This window comes from Emys orbicularis, chromosome 5 (genome assembly GCF_028017835.1).
Source record: "Emys orbicularis isolate rEmyOrb1 chromosome 5, rEmyOrb1.hap1, whole genome shotgun sequence".
Lineage (NCBI taxonomy): Eukaryota > Metazoa > Chordata > Testudines > Emydidae > Emys > Emys orbicularis.
Window position 1 is genome coordinate 111,326,431 of NC_088687.1, and position 13,957 is coordinate 111,340,387.

Here is a 13,957-nt window from a genome sequence, read left to right on the forward strand (position 1 = left end):
TGCTAGACTGGTGGGAGCAAACTAGCAAAGCATTTTACCTGTTATACTGAACCACATTTAATCAACAGTGTCTATAATGACTAATGAGCTTCAGTGTAACTTGAAATCAGAAACCAGCAGACTTACTCCAGAGAAACCCCTGTAACAGAGACCCCTTGCTGTGATTGTTCTGTGTAGTTTGCTATTTAAAATCTCTACCTCCAGTTTATGATTCTATTCACACTTACACACAACTGCATTAAAAGAACATTAAAGTCATGGCACATGGTGACAAATCAAGGAAATATATAGTTAAGGGTATTATGAGGTGGCTGAGACAGCTAAGCCAATCAGATTGCTTGACTGGTTGAACATTCTGACACCTCTCTTTAGAGATGAGATGTTGGCTGACTGCACCATTCTGTTGCCACTTTTTGCAGTGAAGGGGTCATTTAAATATTGTGTAATGTTTATATTTTGATTTAATACAACTATATGAAATGAGCTGAAAATGGTAAAATGCATTTGTGCTTCATGCTACATTAGTACCTGTACCTGACAGTATTACTTTTACTATTAGTGTCTTTACATTCTGAATTAGAGCTTCGTTGTATGACCTTTTTTGGTTTCATTCAAGTGATGATGCCATCCATAAGGCAGGTACAAATAGAGGAAACTGTAGGCCCAACCAAAGCCCCTAAAGAGATTTGTAAAGGAAATGCACCATTGTGAATAGGTGTCAAAAGACTTGCTGGTCCAAATTCCCTCTTCATACCTGAATGCAGCTCCCATTAGTTACAAGTCTGTTTAACTTCACAAGGATTGTGCACACATATCTAAGGACAGAATTTGTCCCACTGCCTATGATGTGTTTCCCTTGGTCATTTTTGGGTTTAGTCTTATGAAAGCATTTTGTGTTGTGTCTGCATCAAGTCACTTAAAGCCAGCCCACGAATATAGAAAATGTGTGGTGTGTTGTCAGCCATCCAACTGGATCACAATAAAAAGTTTATGGGAAGCCCAGTTGTGTTAACAATATGCTGATCCATTCATGCTACAGGTTTAAGAGAAACCTAGATATGCTGGCTATTCCTGTGTGAGCAGGACTAAAATCTGTCTATTTGAAATACCTGTTCAATAGGTCCGTTTGCATAAATTTGATGAAGCTGAACTCATTGACCAGTTAAAGCATTCTAAAAATTAGTTAATGAATAAAACACTTTACAAATGCTAATTTCTTGGGCAAATTAAATTGTTTTTTTAAACAGAAGGCATCAAATCAAAGTGTCTCTCACATTTTGATCTTTACAAAGAAGCTAAAAGGCATTAGAAACCATTTTTAAATGCCTCTGACAACAAAAAAAGGCTCCACATATTTGAACCAAAGTTTAAAAAAAAATAAAACTTCCTCCTTGTCTGGGAACCCATGTACTGTGTGTAATTTCACCCCGAGAGGAATTTATTTTTATATAGAGTCGTAAATCTCTAGGAAGAGATGGGGGTTATGATGGAAGTCCTGACATAGCCTTAATTATTGTGAATATAGCAAATGTGACATGACAATAATGAGATGATTATGTTGCAGAAGAAGGGTATATAATGCCACAATAGCACATTTTTATGGAGACGTCTGGCATTACCAACAAGAAGAAGGATTGGCATAGATTAAATGTGTGAAATAATCAATGTAAAATAGAGTGAAGTGGTGTTCTTTTCCCCTTAACATACTGCCTAACAGGCAGATATATGGAGCAAAGCATGTGTTGTGGGTGAGCATTTAAAAATTCCTTGGAACTGCACACAGAGGCATGCACCACACTTCAAGTAAATAAAGAAATGTGAGCAAACAGACAGTGTTGGAGTATTTGGGCTGAAATGTTGTTGGCATTTTCAGCCTTAAATGAGTAAGGGGGAAGAGTCCCACACACCTCTTAGATCTTATTACTGTCTTTATCCTTCCTCTTCGCTTCCCCCTTTTTTTCAGTTTAAGATCCTTGGGTCAGGGATGGGGGGAGCCATGATGCTGTGGGGAAGGAAGCATGCATGGTAGGCACCACATGCCTCCACAGAGGAAGTTGCTAAGTTGTAAGCATGGACGTTGGCCTGGGTAACGTCAGATACTCTCCATTAGCGTGAACTACCCTTTTGCCTCTTGCAGTTTTAGATACTTCTCATAGGCCTGGCTATTCTCCGAGTTTCACCACCTTCATCGGCGTTCCCAAATTCTCTCAGCTGTGGTACCCCCTTGCTCAGCTCCCTCCCTCATCAACACCCCATGCTGACCCAGACCCCACTTCCTTCATTCACAGATTCACTATGCTGCATGCTACACTCACTCACATTAATACAGGCTGCCAGTCCCTCCTCCTAAATAAGGAAAACTCCCATCCTCTCCCTCTCCCCTTTCCTTTACCACTCCTGATTAAATTTATCTCCCTCCATCAGCCCCTGCCATTGTCTTCCATTCTCTCTCTGCCAAAGAGAGGTGGGCAGAGCCTTGTATTTGAATGGCAGGGCTCTCGTGCACCACAAGGGGAGATGCTGTGAACATTCCTAGTTTCCGCTTGTATTGCAGTTCCACATTTCTGGCCATGGACTTCACAGAGCTTTTGCCATGAGAGGTCATAATGTAGCTCTTGCATGTTGTATTTCTTGTCTCCGCAGAGCAGGAGATAGTTCCACTAGGGTCTCAGCACTGTGAAAATGCAGTTAATATGTTAATGATAAGATATCTGGTAATGCTTTTATAGTGTCAAGTTCTTTACAAGTTTAAACATCCCTCTGGTGAGCCCAGACCAGTACAAAACATAGGTAATGCATTTATTTAGTAATCAGCAAATTACCTTATGTAGTCAGTAAATGTTGAAGCCTGAACTGCTGATAAGATCATTTGCTTTCAGGTGTTTTCTCAATATTGTGCTCAGCATCGAGTATAAATTGAATAGAGTGACCTTTTGATACTGAGTCAAATTGACTGCATTTCCAAAGATTCTGTGGTTTCAATTACCATACATTTTTGATACTGGGTCCACAGCCACTGCATTGGCTCCAGCATAACAATATCTTATCATTGGTCCAGTTAACACAGTCAGCAGAATTATAGCTTGTTCTCTGTGTTTTTGTTGTAGGTTTGTTGTGTCTTCTGTTTTGTTGTTTGGTTTTTTGTTGCTCAGAATCGAAGCTTACTGTCAGGGAGAGGAAAGATATTCAGTTTATACAAATGAAATCTAATCATTAAGTGGCTTGCAAAATGTGAATGATTTTTGGTCAAAAGATGTAAAATGTGTCACAGGTTGCTAGCTGGGATCCTGAGTTTGTGAGATGGATAAGTCAATTAGTAGCTCCTCAGTTTGTTAGAAACTTAATTGTCAGTCTGTAATGGAAACTTCTGAACTGCAACAACTCATTAGAAGCAATAAAACGTGTCTTTTTGTAGAAGAATATTTAGAGGACTTGTTTAAAATGCCATATTTGTGTATAGTATAAAAGCTGAACTTTACACCTGGAAAGAAGTTTCAGATTAAGGGGAAGTGAGGAAAGATCCTATCTGAATATAGCCTGTACCTGTGGTTTTCAGCTGACATCTGTTGCCTAAATAGGAGAGATTTGGTAATGCTTTTACAAAGTCAGGTTCATTACCAATTTAAGCATTTCTCTGGTGAACTCCAGCCAGTACGGAATGAATATATGTATGTATAGCTAATACTTGACTACCTGATTGGCATGTGCACAAATCACAGTTTTTTTGCATACAACTTTGCTCTGAAAAATTACAGGCACAATTTAAGAGCCTGAGTGAAGATCCCTTTGAAAATATGTTACTTTTTCTTCAATTGTGCATAGCATTAAAGTGCTATAATGTCCTATAATGCGCTATATCTTCCTATCAGAAAGAAGAGAGGTTGGGAGAAGATACTAAAAATGAATGCAGGGATTATTTGGGAGGTTGCAGATGACATGCTGGCTGTATGAATATTTATTTATTTATTTTTATTTTTATTTATTTATTTATTTAGTACTATTACTGTTGATTTGCTAAATACTGCCACTCTGTTCGGCACTGTTAGAGAAGAAATGAAAATGGTCCTTGTCCTGAGGAGTGTACAATTTAAAAGACAAAGGCGGAGAACATGATGCACTGAATAGCAGAAGTACTCTAAACGAGTACTAGATACCCCCTACACACCTCTGAGCAGAGGTGATGCATGGGGAGGGCATGCAGGGTCACATGTGTTGTTCCCATCCCCCCAGATTTGCTGCTTGGCTTGTACAGTTGTGAAGATTAAGGGTAAATTTTTCAAAAACGCCTCTTAGGTGCCTAAATTCCATTGAAAGTCATTAATGTGCTCTGAGGTCAGGTGTGTGTTTGATATGTGTAGAGCACTGTGAGATTCTCAGCGGGCAGATGCTATAGAAAAAAACATTTAATTATTATATTATTATTTAGTAATAGTGCTACTGTACTCATAATCTCTCAGGCCACCAAACAGCTGTAAGAAATTAGTTGATGTGTTGAAATGACAGTTCCCAGCGGCTCTAGGTTTGCTGCTACCTGATGCAAAGTATCCTTACTATGACACATTAGTTACTTGTTGGCAGTCTCATTATAGAGACCACAGACTAAGGGCTTGTCTATACTTACCGCGCTGGTTCGGCGGCAGGCAATCGAACTTCTGGGTTCGATTTATTGCGTCTTGTCTGGACGCGATAAATCGAACCCAGAAGTGCTCGCCGTCGACTCTGGTAATCCTGCTCGGCGCAAGGAGTACGCGGAGTTGACGGGGGAGCCTGCCTGCCACGTCTGGACCGCGGTAAGTTCGAACTAAGGTACGTCGACTTCAGCTACGTTATTCACGTAGCTGAAGTTGCGTACCTTAGTTCGAATTGGGGGGTTAGTGTAGACCAGGCCTAAGTGAGACAGGAGTCTGAGCTCCCCCTTTATTCCTGGAGATGGCTCCTCCAGGAGAGATACATAGGTGGTGTGGTGCGGTTGCACTTTCTTCTTCCTGAAAAGAGGATCCTAGTCTCCACGGATGTCATCAGCAGTGATATCATCAGACTAAATTTAAAAACAGCTGCCATCGCCACCAACCCCACATCACAAGTCCCTAAATACACAGGGGGCCAGAGTCCCAGCTAGTGTATATCGATATCGCTCTGTTGTAGTTGGTAACACTATGCAGATTTATACCACATGAGGATCTAGCCCATCATTTTAAAGATTTTTTTTCCAGTGCTAATAGTAACTCCACCACATTGTCCTTTGGTTCTTTTTCTATCATAGTATGTGAGGCTTGATCTTATTGTAGTCAATAATAATCATACCTACCTCTTCCGTAGCACTTCTCTTTCATACACATCAAAGTGCTCCGACCTCAGAAACTAAAATCAGCTAATGAATGATGAGGGTGCCCCCAAGTTTTCTTCAGACTGATCATTTGGATGATGAGAAGGGGCTTGATTTTTGCCTACCTAGAGTCATATTGAAAGATTAAGGGCTTAATTGTGACATTAATCCACAGCCATGAGTTGGGAGCAGTGGGGAGTTGCAGTGCCCCAGCAGACAGTCCCAGAGTCAACTGGTGTAAATTGTCGTAATGTAGCTATGGGGTGCAGCATGTACATATCTTTGTGGCTAAAAAACTCTGCTCCCAATGTGCCTCTTTCCATGGGAAGCATTAACTAAGGACAGTCCTTAACCTCAGAGGTGTGGAAGGACTGCCCCTGTGAGTGGCTGTTACACAGGTGGGGTAAGTTGGAGAAGACTCCATGCTTCTTGGCTCCCCCATTGTGATGCACACCTGTAGGGGCCAAACATGTTCTAGTCCTAATCTGTTTTTATCAAATGATCTTTTAGCAAAACATCAACCATGTGTGACAAAGTGGGAAAGCAGCACATAACTGTCCTGGTAGCAAATGCATTTAAAAAGTCACAGTAATCAGCCGGATCCAGTCATTCCAATGTGTTTTCACAAAGTCCCTATTTGCATATATTTGTAATCACATACAAGGTATCCTCCCACTCCATCTTCCATGCAGATTTCGTTCAGGTAATTCTTGGCAGTTATGAGCTTCTTATTTAGGTGGAAGCCAGTACAAATTTAGTGTCGCCATGTTTGGAATTTATGGGCACAATTCACTGAGCTGCTGAGTGCCTCCTGTGATGTGCTGAACATCCTCAGTTCCCACTGACCTCAATGGGAGCTAGGGGCGCTCAGTGCCTTGCAGACAATACTGAGCAACTCACAGGTTCAGGCTCTGTGAGATTAGAAGGCTGTATGACCGTACGGAAAATGACCCTCATAAGTGGCAAGGCTAAAATGGTGGAATTTACTGCATTTAGCTGTTGCATAGCTTCTCCCTAGTGCTGTCAACAGTAAGACTCAGACTGTGATAGTGAACCAGATTTGCCACTTTAGTGATTATTACTCAGCCGTTCATCTGCTATACCATCTCACTCTGCCCAACTCCCCCCCAGCCCAGTTTCTGCTGTATCTAATAAATATATTTCTATATAAACAGTAATTTAGGACAATTAGGAGCAATAGCATAGTTAAAGCTTTTAAAGGTTATCTTGCAATGTCATTTTACTGACTAATGTGTTCCTGCTGCCATGTCGTTTGTGAACAGACATGTGTTAGCCAGCTAGTGTGCTTCATCTGTGGTGACTTTGATTTATTTGCTCTGTAAATTGGGACTGAAGCAATAATGGAAAGTGACATTAATTGTTTAACAGAGTCCTCTTTGTCACATCCTTTGCTTTCTCTAGGGTGTTTGATTGTTGAAACTTGTACAAAACTAATTGAAATTGCTATGATGAGGAGCAGTGTCCACTCAACTTTCTGTTCTTGAATGTCAGAGCACTTGAATGTCTGTTTAAAGCACAAACGCAAAGCAGCTAACAGCAAATATCAGGGTTTCTCCTAGCATTATATTATTGAAGGAGGCATTCCAGGTCAGAAATAGTAACACTTAGGGCTCTGCTATGGGTTTGGTAGGCTGTTGTGCACAGAGGGGAGGTGGGAAGTGGGTGGAGGTGCACCATACGAGCAAAATTTCCAGGCATTTTCCTTGCAGAGCTAGTGGTCAACTGGGCAGAATGCCTCTGGGGTCGCTTGGGGCAATGTGCTTAGGAGTGGCTTTTACACCTTCTTTTCGGACTTTAAACATGTAGTCTGCCTCCTACAGAATGTAATATATGTCTGCTATAAATTTCTATTGGTAGATTTAAATATTCAATTAAAAGGGTATTATTCTATTAGGTTGCATAAAGTTGTTATGGAAAAAGGCTGCCTTATATACCAGAATTTGGACTTTAATTTTGCTTGTTTATTTCAACAATGCAACTGAGACAACCCAAGTTAGAGGAAGATTCTCTTAAAAAAATTGGCTTCCATCTTTTCTCCCCACCCCCTTCACCTCAAAACACAACTGTGATAAATTGGTGAATTATGCTTATAGTTCTTCCCATGATTCTGCTGTTTTGCTCAAGATGTGGTCATTTATATTATTATGCTGGGAATCACTAAATGGCACTGTTAAACATAGATTTGCAAGTTTTTTCTCAGAGTGGGAGCATTATTCAGTCTTTGAATAAACACTTGTCTTGTTAGTTTCGTGATATCATTTCTTTCTGAGGAGCAGTTGCAAGCAATAAGAGAGTTTTCTCGCTGCTTTAATCTTCCTAACTAGAGTAGAGTCTTAGGTCAGATCTGCTCTCTCAAAACTGGGCATTGGTATTTTGGCTGAGCTTCCTGAAAGAGAGAATTGCCTCAGTGCTGTTTGACCACCTCTGTTCAAGGACTGGTGCATTTAGTGTGAATAAAAAGTTACACTAAGAAAATATCTAGACTCCACATCACTGATTTCTCTTCCAACACTTAACTGGCACAAACCAGTGTTTGCTAGTAGTTGGCTGAGGGATGACAATATTTTGTCGTTAGATTATTCAATTTACACTCTGTATAAAGAAACATATTTTTAAGGTCTCGTTGGTATTTTATCTTGCAATCTTTGTCCATTCCTTGATCTTCTAAACTGTGAGAACTTTAAAAAATGTTTCATCAAATTTCTCTGACAAGGTGTATGTTGGGGGCTGGCCCAACTTCCATTAATGTCAATGGATAGACTACCATTCAATGAGATTTGGATTAGGCCCCTGAAGTCAATGGGAGTCTTTTCATTGACTTTAATGGAAGTGAGATCAGAGTCCAAATAATAAATAATTGATATGACAAATCTCCCTAAAATTAATATATAAAGTTTTTATTTGCTGGGAAACCTTGTTTTCCAAATATACTATTCTATAGATAGATAGATAGATAACTGAGAATGTATTGCATTAAAATATAAGGAATTTAAATTTATTTGATTTGACACAAACAAGTCCTGTTACGGAAATAAGATATCTTAATAGAAATTCACATTACCGCCACATCTGATGATGAATTAATCTACTTTTTATAATTGCAGACTGAATTACATAAACGTATACAATAGTCTCATTGAGCACTCAAACTACATAACTGGGAAGGACAACTTCAAAGGCAACCTGCATAATACATTTATTTTAAAAGAACCCAAAGAGTCTATCAATAATGTGAGCGCTGATTGAGAACAGAAACTTGAATATTTGTTTTTGGACCAAGAATTTTTAGAAGGAGGTGAGGGGTGACACAAGGTTGCATACACGATCAAGACTTGCCTAATTTCTCAACTAATACATTTTGGTGTTCTGATTAGCTGTCTTATTCTGTGACTCTTGTAATTTTGTCAGGTCAATTAACTGGAGTTCAGTGCTAGACAGAGAGAAAGAAAGAGACAGCCTGGGCAATGCTAGCTTCATTAGATGTCAGTAGCTTAGGTGCATTCTGTAATACAATCTGTGAATGATAATTTAACCATAGTTGTTAACATTGGATTTTTAAAAAAATCATCTAAGGAAGAAAGTAAATTGGAATAATACACTGCAATTGCAAACAGATTTCTCCCGCCAAATGCGGAAATGGATAATTTCATTGCCAAAAATTACATTTTATGAGATTCAATTGCAGGTTGCTATTGCAAAGACAAGTTTTAGACAAAGTTTTTACTTTTCATATAGAGATTCACCATTTTATTTCTCCTGTCTCTCTTACATCTCTCTCTCTCTCTCTCTCTCTCTCTTTTTTTTTTTTTTGTCATACAGAAGATAGATGAAGAGAATGAAGCAAACTTGCTAGCAGTTCTCACTGAGACACTGGACAGTATCCCTGTGGATGAGGATGGATTGCCTTCATTTGATGCACTGACAGATGGAGATGTGACCAATGAAAATGATGCTAGCCCTTCACCAATGCCTGACGGCACCCCTCCGACTCAGGAGGCAGAAGAGCCGTCTCTAGTAAGAACCCTTCCTACTGTTTAACAGGAATTGGATGTGCCTCTGGCTACCCGCTGCATGGGTATGATGTAGTCACAGTAAGGTTTGGACTTTTCATTTAGACTGAAACCAAAGGAAAATCAAGTCAAATACTAAAACTTGCAGAGGGGAGAGGGGGGCAAATCTTAAATATTAAGAATTTCTATTGAAAAAATGTGTTGAAGAGAGAGGTTTTAATTTGAGATTCTTGTTCTAGAGACTGACACTTTTGGTTATCATTGCATTCACATCAGTAACAGTAATGTTTTTAATTCACATTTCCTTTCTTGGGGCTCTGTTTGTATGTATAGACTTCACTTCTGATAATGTGTAAAGAGATCCCCGTTAATGCTGGCTGGATTTGACACTAGCTGACATGCGTTTAACAATGACTTGACCAGTAAGCACCAGCATAATGCTAATAGGGGTGGGGTGTCAAAGGGAGATTCTCTGTCTTTAGCTTTCTTCCCTTCTGCAAACAGTAGCATCACATCCACGTCCCAAGCATCCTGCTGTTGTGCAAATTGCATAACCTCACAGATAGTCAATTTTTAATATATCTCACTCTAAGGGTACGTCTGCGCTGCATTTGGAGGTGTGACTGCAGCACAGGTTGGCATAGCCATGCTAGCTATTTAGCTAGCACGGCTAATAATAGCAGTGAAGTTGCATCAGCTTGGGCTTCAGTGTGAGCAAGCAATGCGAGTATGTTTCTAGGACCCCCGGTGCCCTTGTACAGCCTGAGATGAAGTCCATGCTGCCAGGACTTCATTACTATTTTTAGCCATACTAACTAGATTAAAGCAGTCATGGGTCTGCTTCAGTGTGGACATATCCGTATGAACCCAAAGTCAATGGACTTGTAGTGCAAACCCATTACTTTTGCTTTACAAAAGCAGTTTTGAGTCCTGACTCCTGATCTTGCTTTCATTGACGTCATTTTATTATTGGCTGCTATAGGAGCAGGATCGGGACCTTAATTTTAATATTTCACATGTCTGTTAAGGTGACTTTTCTTCTGGATAGAACATAAATGTTCTACTGTTGGCATGGATCACTGAGAAGATTCTCTTTTGCCTTGCCTTGCAGAAAACCAAGGCAGTCGTAATTTCTTCCTGCACTGCAGTATACTGTAGTACAGGAAGAGGAAATACGCCAGGAAGCATCAAAGAAAAATCAACCCTTTTTTGCCCTGGGGATTATAGAGGACTTTGTTCTGTGTTAGTGTACTTTGCTTGAGGAGATTGATGTAACTAATTTTAAGTAACTGTGCAAAATAAGATAAGTTATTTTAATCCTTACAGATGCATAACTTTTCTCTCCCCAACCCACCCTCCTTCTTCTTCCCTGATGTGTTTGTAGCTTAAGAAGCTCTTGCTGGCTCCAGCCAACATTCAGCTAAATTACAATGAATGCAGTGGTCTCAGCACACAAAACCATGCAAACACTAATCACAGGATCAGAACAAGCCCTGTGGTTGTTAAGGTACAAACTTAATCTTTGTAATAAGGCAAAAAAAGTAACAAAGACTTTTATGCTTTCAGCAACTGAGTAAGCAGTAGATCTATATGTACAGTATTAATCTGCCCAGCATCCTGCAACTGCTTCAGAAAATGTGAACAGATTATAGTTTGGGTTCCAAAAAATCACTCAAGCTCCTTTATGCTGTGAATAGTTCATTTATGCCTTCTCTCTTGGCATTAAGAGGTAGTCCCACCGTCTGTCACTCTTTGCCCACTTTATTGATATACAGAATAGTAGGGGGTGCAATAAAATTTGCTGATGGGCTGATGTTGTTTATGAATGACTCCAAGATGCAGTACTGCCATTTTACCAGCTGTCTAACCTAAGAAAGATTGCACTGGAATCTCGGCAAAAGGTCTGTCTCAGCCATTAATTGGGTAGAATGCCGGCAATGACATAATTCCGTTAGCAGGCTGTATTAAACAATGTTTGTCTTGCCATTCACTGTAACTGAAAACGGAGCATTTAGGGGTACTTAAGAGAGTTGTGAATACTGGGCTCAAGCAAATCAGGAGCAAATTAAGGTTTAAACCAGTTTATTTTTTTGTTCACAGTAAAGGTGCTGTAGGGTCTTGTTAGTTACATGTTGCTGAGTAGGAACATTGAAACGTAGGAGAAATGAAATAAAAAGCTGCATAAATGTCATTTAGGAATTTTAAATGTAATTTTCTTTCCTTGTTCTGCAAACAATTATTCACAGCTCATAGATCTAGTACACTTAGACTGAACAGTTCATTGAAAATCTCATCTCTTCAGAAAACCTATATCTATTCTGATAAGGTTCAGTTCACTAATTTTAGCTTTTTTTTTTATTATTATGCCTTGTTTTTAAGACCGAGAATTCATGGAGCAATAAACCGAAGAGCATTTGTCAACAGCAAAAGCCACAAAGACGTCCCTGCTCTGAGCTTCTCAAGTATCTGACTACAAATGATGACCCTCCTCAGACCAAACCAACAGAGACCAGGAACAGCAGCAAAGACAAATGCATCTCCAAAAAGAAGCCCCATCTGCAGTCTCAGGCATATCATTTGCAAGGTAGGCTTGGGACCCAAGAACGTAATTTTGGCAACAGCGTTAATGGCAGGAAGCTGAAATGCAATGACAGTGAAAACACTAAAACCCAGTACTTCCGCTGTTCTTTGCATTGGTATCTGTGTGCAGTAAATTCAGAAGCTGTTCAGCATAGAGGGAATTAACAGTCAGTACAATGAAGTTAGTTAAACGTAGCCTTTTTAATATAGACAATTTAAATCACAATCCCCTTAGAAAAGGAACCTGAAAATTTTAACCAATTTACAAACAATTAACAGACACTGAACCATCCACAGAGGTTTAATCATAGAGTTCTGTATCACTAAGAAGTACTTATACATCTGAAGAAGCTGGGCAAGCCAGTTCATTAATGCGCTTCTTTCTTTTTGCCAGTGTAAAAATGAAGGCATCGTTAACTTGCCACATGTGCCTTAAGAGACAATAAATAGTGCTCTTGCAGCTACTGAATAGGCAGTAAATGTGTCATTCCTATTACAGTGAGAATGCCAGTTTGTATTTTTATTTTGTAAATAGTTGAAGGTTTAGAAACCAGCCTGACCATTCTCTCTCTCTCTTTTTCTTAAATTTCTTTATGGCCAAAACGAAAAATCTGTGTTGACTTTTAGCATCCTCCCATGTACAAAGAGCTTGGCTGGTGCTGTAAGTAGCTTCTGTGGCAGAGATGCAAGAACTTAAAGACGCTCCCCTGGCAGACATTTTCTATTCTCTTCTCTCTCCCTCCTCCCCTCAGCTAGGATAAAGAAAAACTCTATAAGCTTATGGGCCCAAAGGGAGCTTATTTAAAGTTACCGTTATTTTAAAATACACATACTTATGTACTGGCGGTGCTTCCAAGAGAGCAAGGTTCTGATCTCAGTTATATCCATGCAAATCCAGAATAACTTCATTGAAGTGAGTGGCATTTACCCTGGTGTAGCTGAGATCAGAATTTGACCCGAAGGTTGCTACTCTGATTTGTTAGAGCAGGAATAGAAATATTTTAAAGTGTCAGTTCTAAACATACGCATCTTATTTTTGTTTTGTTTGCCCCCATTTTCCTGCCTGTTACCCCATCCCTCCTCTCAAACCTCATTTTGACCCCTGATTAATACAGCTATGTTTAAATCTTCTCTCCCCCACCCCTTTTAATCTTCTCCCAGCTGTAGATTCTGACCTTGGTAGTGTGGTATTGCCAATTTCGGTTCAAATTCATGTAAACAAGAGGCTGCTTAATGCCAAGTGACACTCCTTTCTGCTGGTTTTAGCAGACTGCTTCAGAGCAAAACCAGACTGGATTGTTCAGGGATGATATGGGTCTCTCTGCTGAAACTGTGCCGAAACAATTTGATAAATTCAGATGGGTTTGGGCTAAAGGTGAACAGGAGGATTAATACTCCCCAGTGTGTCTGTATCTGTCTCTTGTCTTTTACTTACATTACAAGCTCTTTGGAGCAGGGTCTGCATTTGTTCAGCACCTAGCACAGTGGGGTCCTGGTCCATGTGTTGGGCTCCTAGGCACTACAGTAATACAAATAATAAATAAATAATAGAAAAGTCCTCACAAAGAACTGTACTTATGGGAGTTTAAACAGTTTGATTGTTGGCTATGGCTTTAGTAATATTACAGTATTGTCAATATTATTTTCTTGAGTTCCTGCAGTTTAGTCTCCAGTCCCCCAAACATGTAATTTTTCATCAAATACTGCTCTAGCACACCAGAGCATGGCAATTAATATCAGTGGTCCTGCATAGGTGCAGCTGAGAGCAAAATTAAGCCCTGAAACAAAAATGGTCAAAACTGGGCAAAGTTACGCTCCTAAATCTTTATTCAGGTGCCTAAATGTGAACTTGGAAATGTAATTTTAGGCACTCATTTTTGGAAGTCTCATCTCTTATCTTTCAAAACCAAGAACATATATATAGTACAAATACAAGAGGTGTGTGAAACTTTCAACTTGAACAACAAATGCACTTGAAATCAGCCTTGCAAATTCAACCCACATTCCCAAATCAGCAGTA

At 39.7% G+C, this 13,957-nt stretch overlaps 1 protein-coding gene across 1 annotated transcript in view; it reads left to right on the top strand.

Annotated features, from left to right (window-relative positions):
- Window positions 1–13,957, top strand: part of PPARGC1A (PPARG coactivator 1 alpha) — a 68,767-nt gene that overhangs the window by 26,267 nt on the left and 28,543 nt on the right. Inside the window, exons 3-5 of the mRNA XM_065405366.1 lie at window positions 9,167–9,361; window positions 10,742–10,864; window positions 11,737–11,941. Coding sequence (XP_065261438.1) covers window positions 9,167–9,361; window positions 10,742–10,864; window positions 11,737–11,941 — 523 coding nt within the window. The remainder of the gene's footprint in view (window positions 1–9,166; window positions 9,362–10,741; window positions 10,865–11,736; window positions 11,942–13,957) is intronic.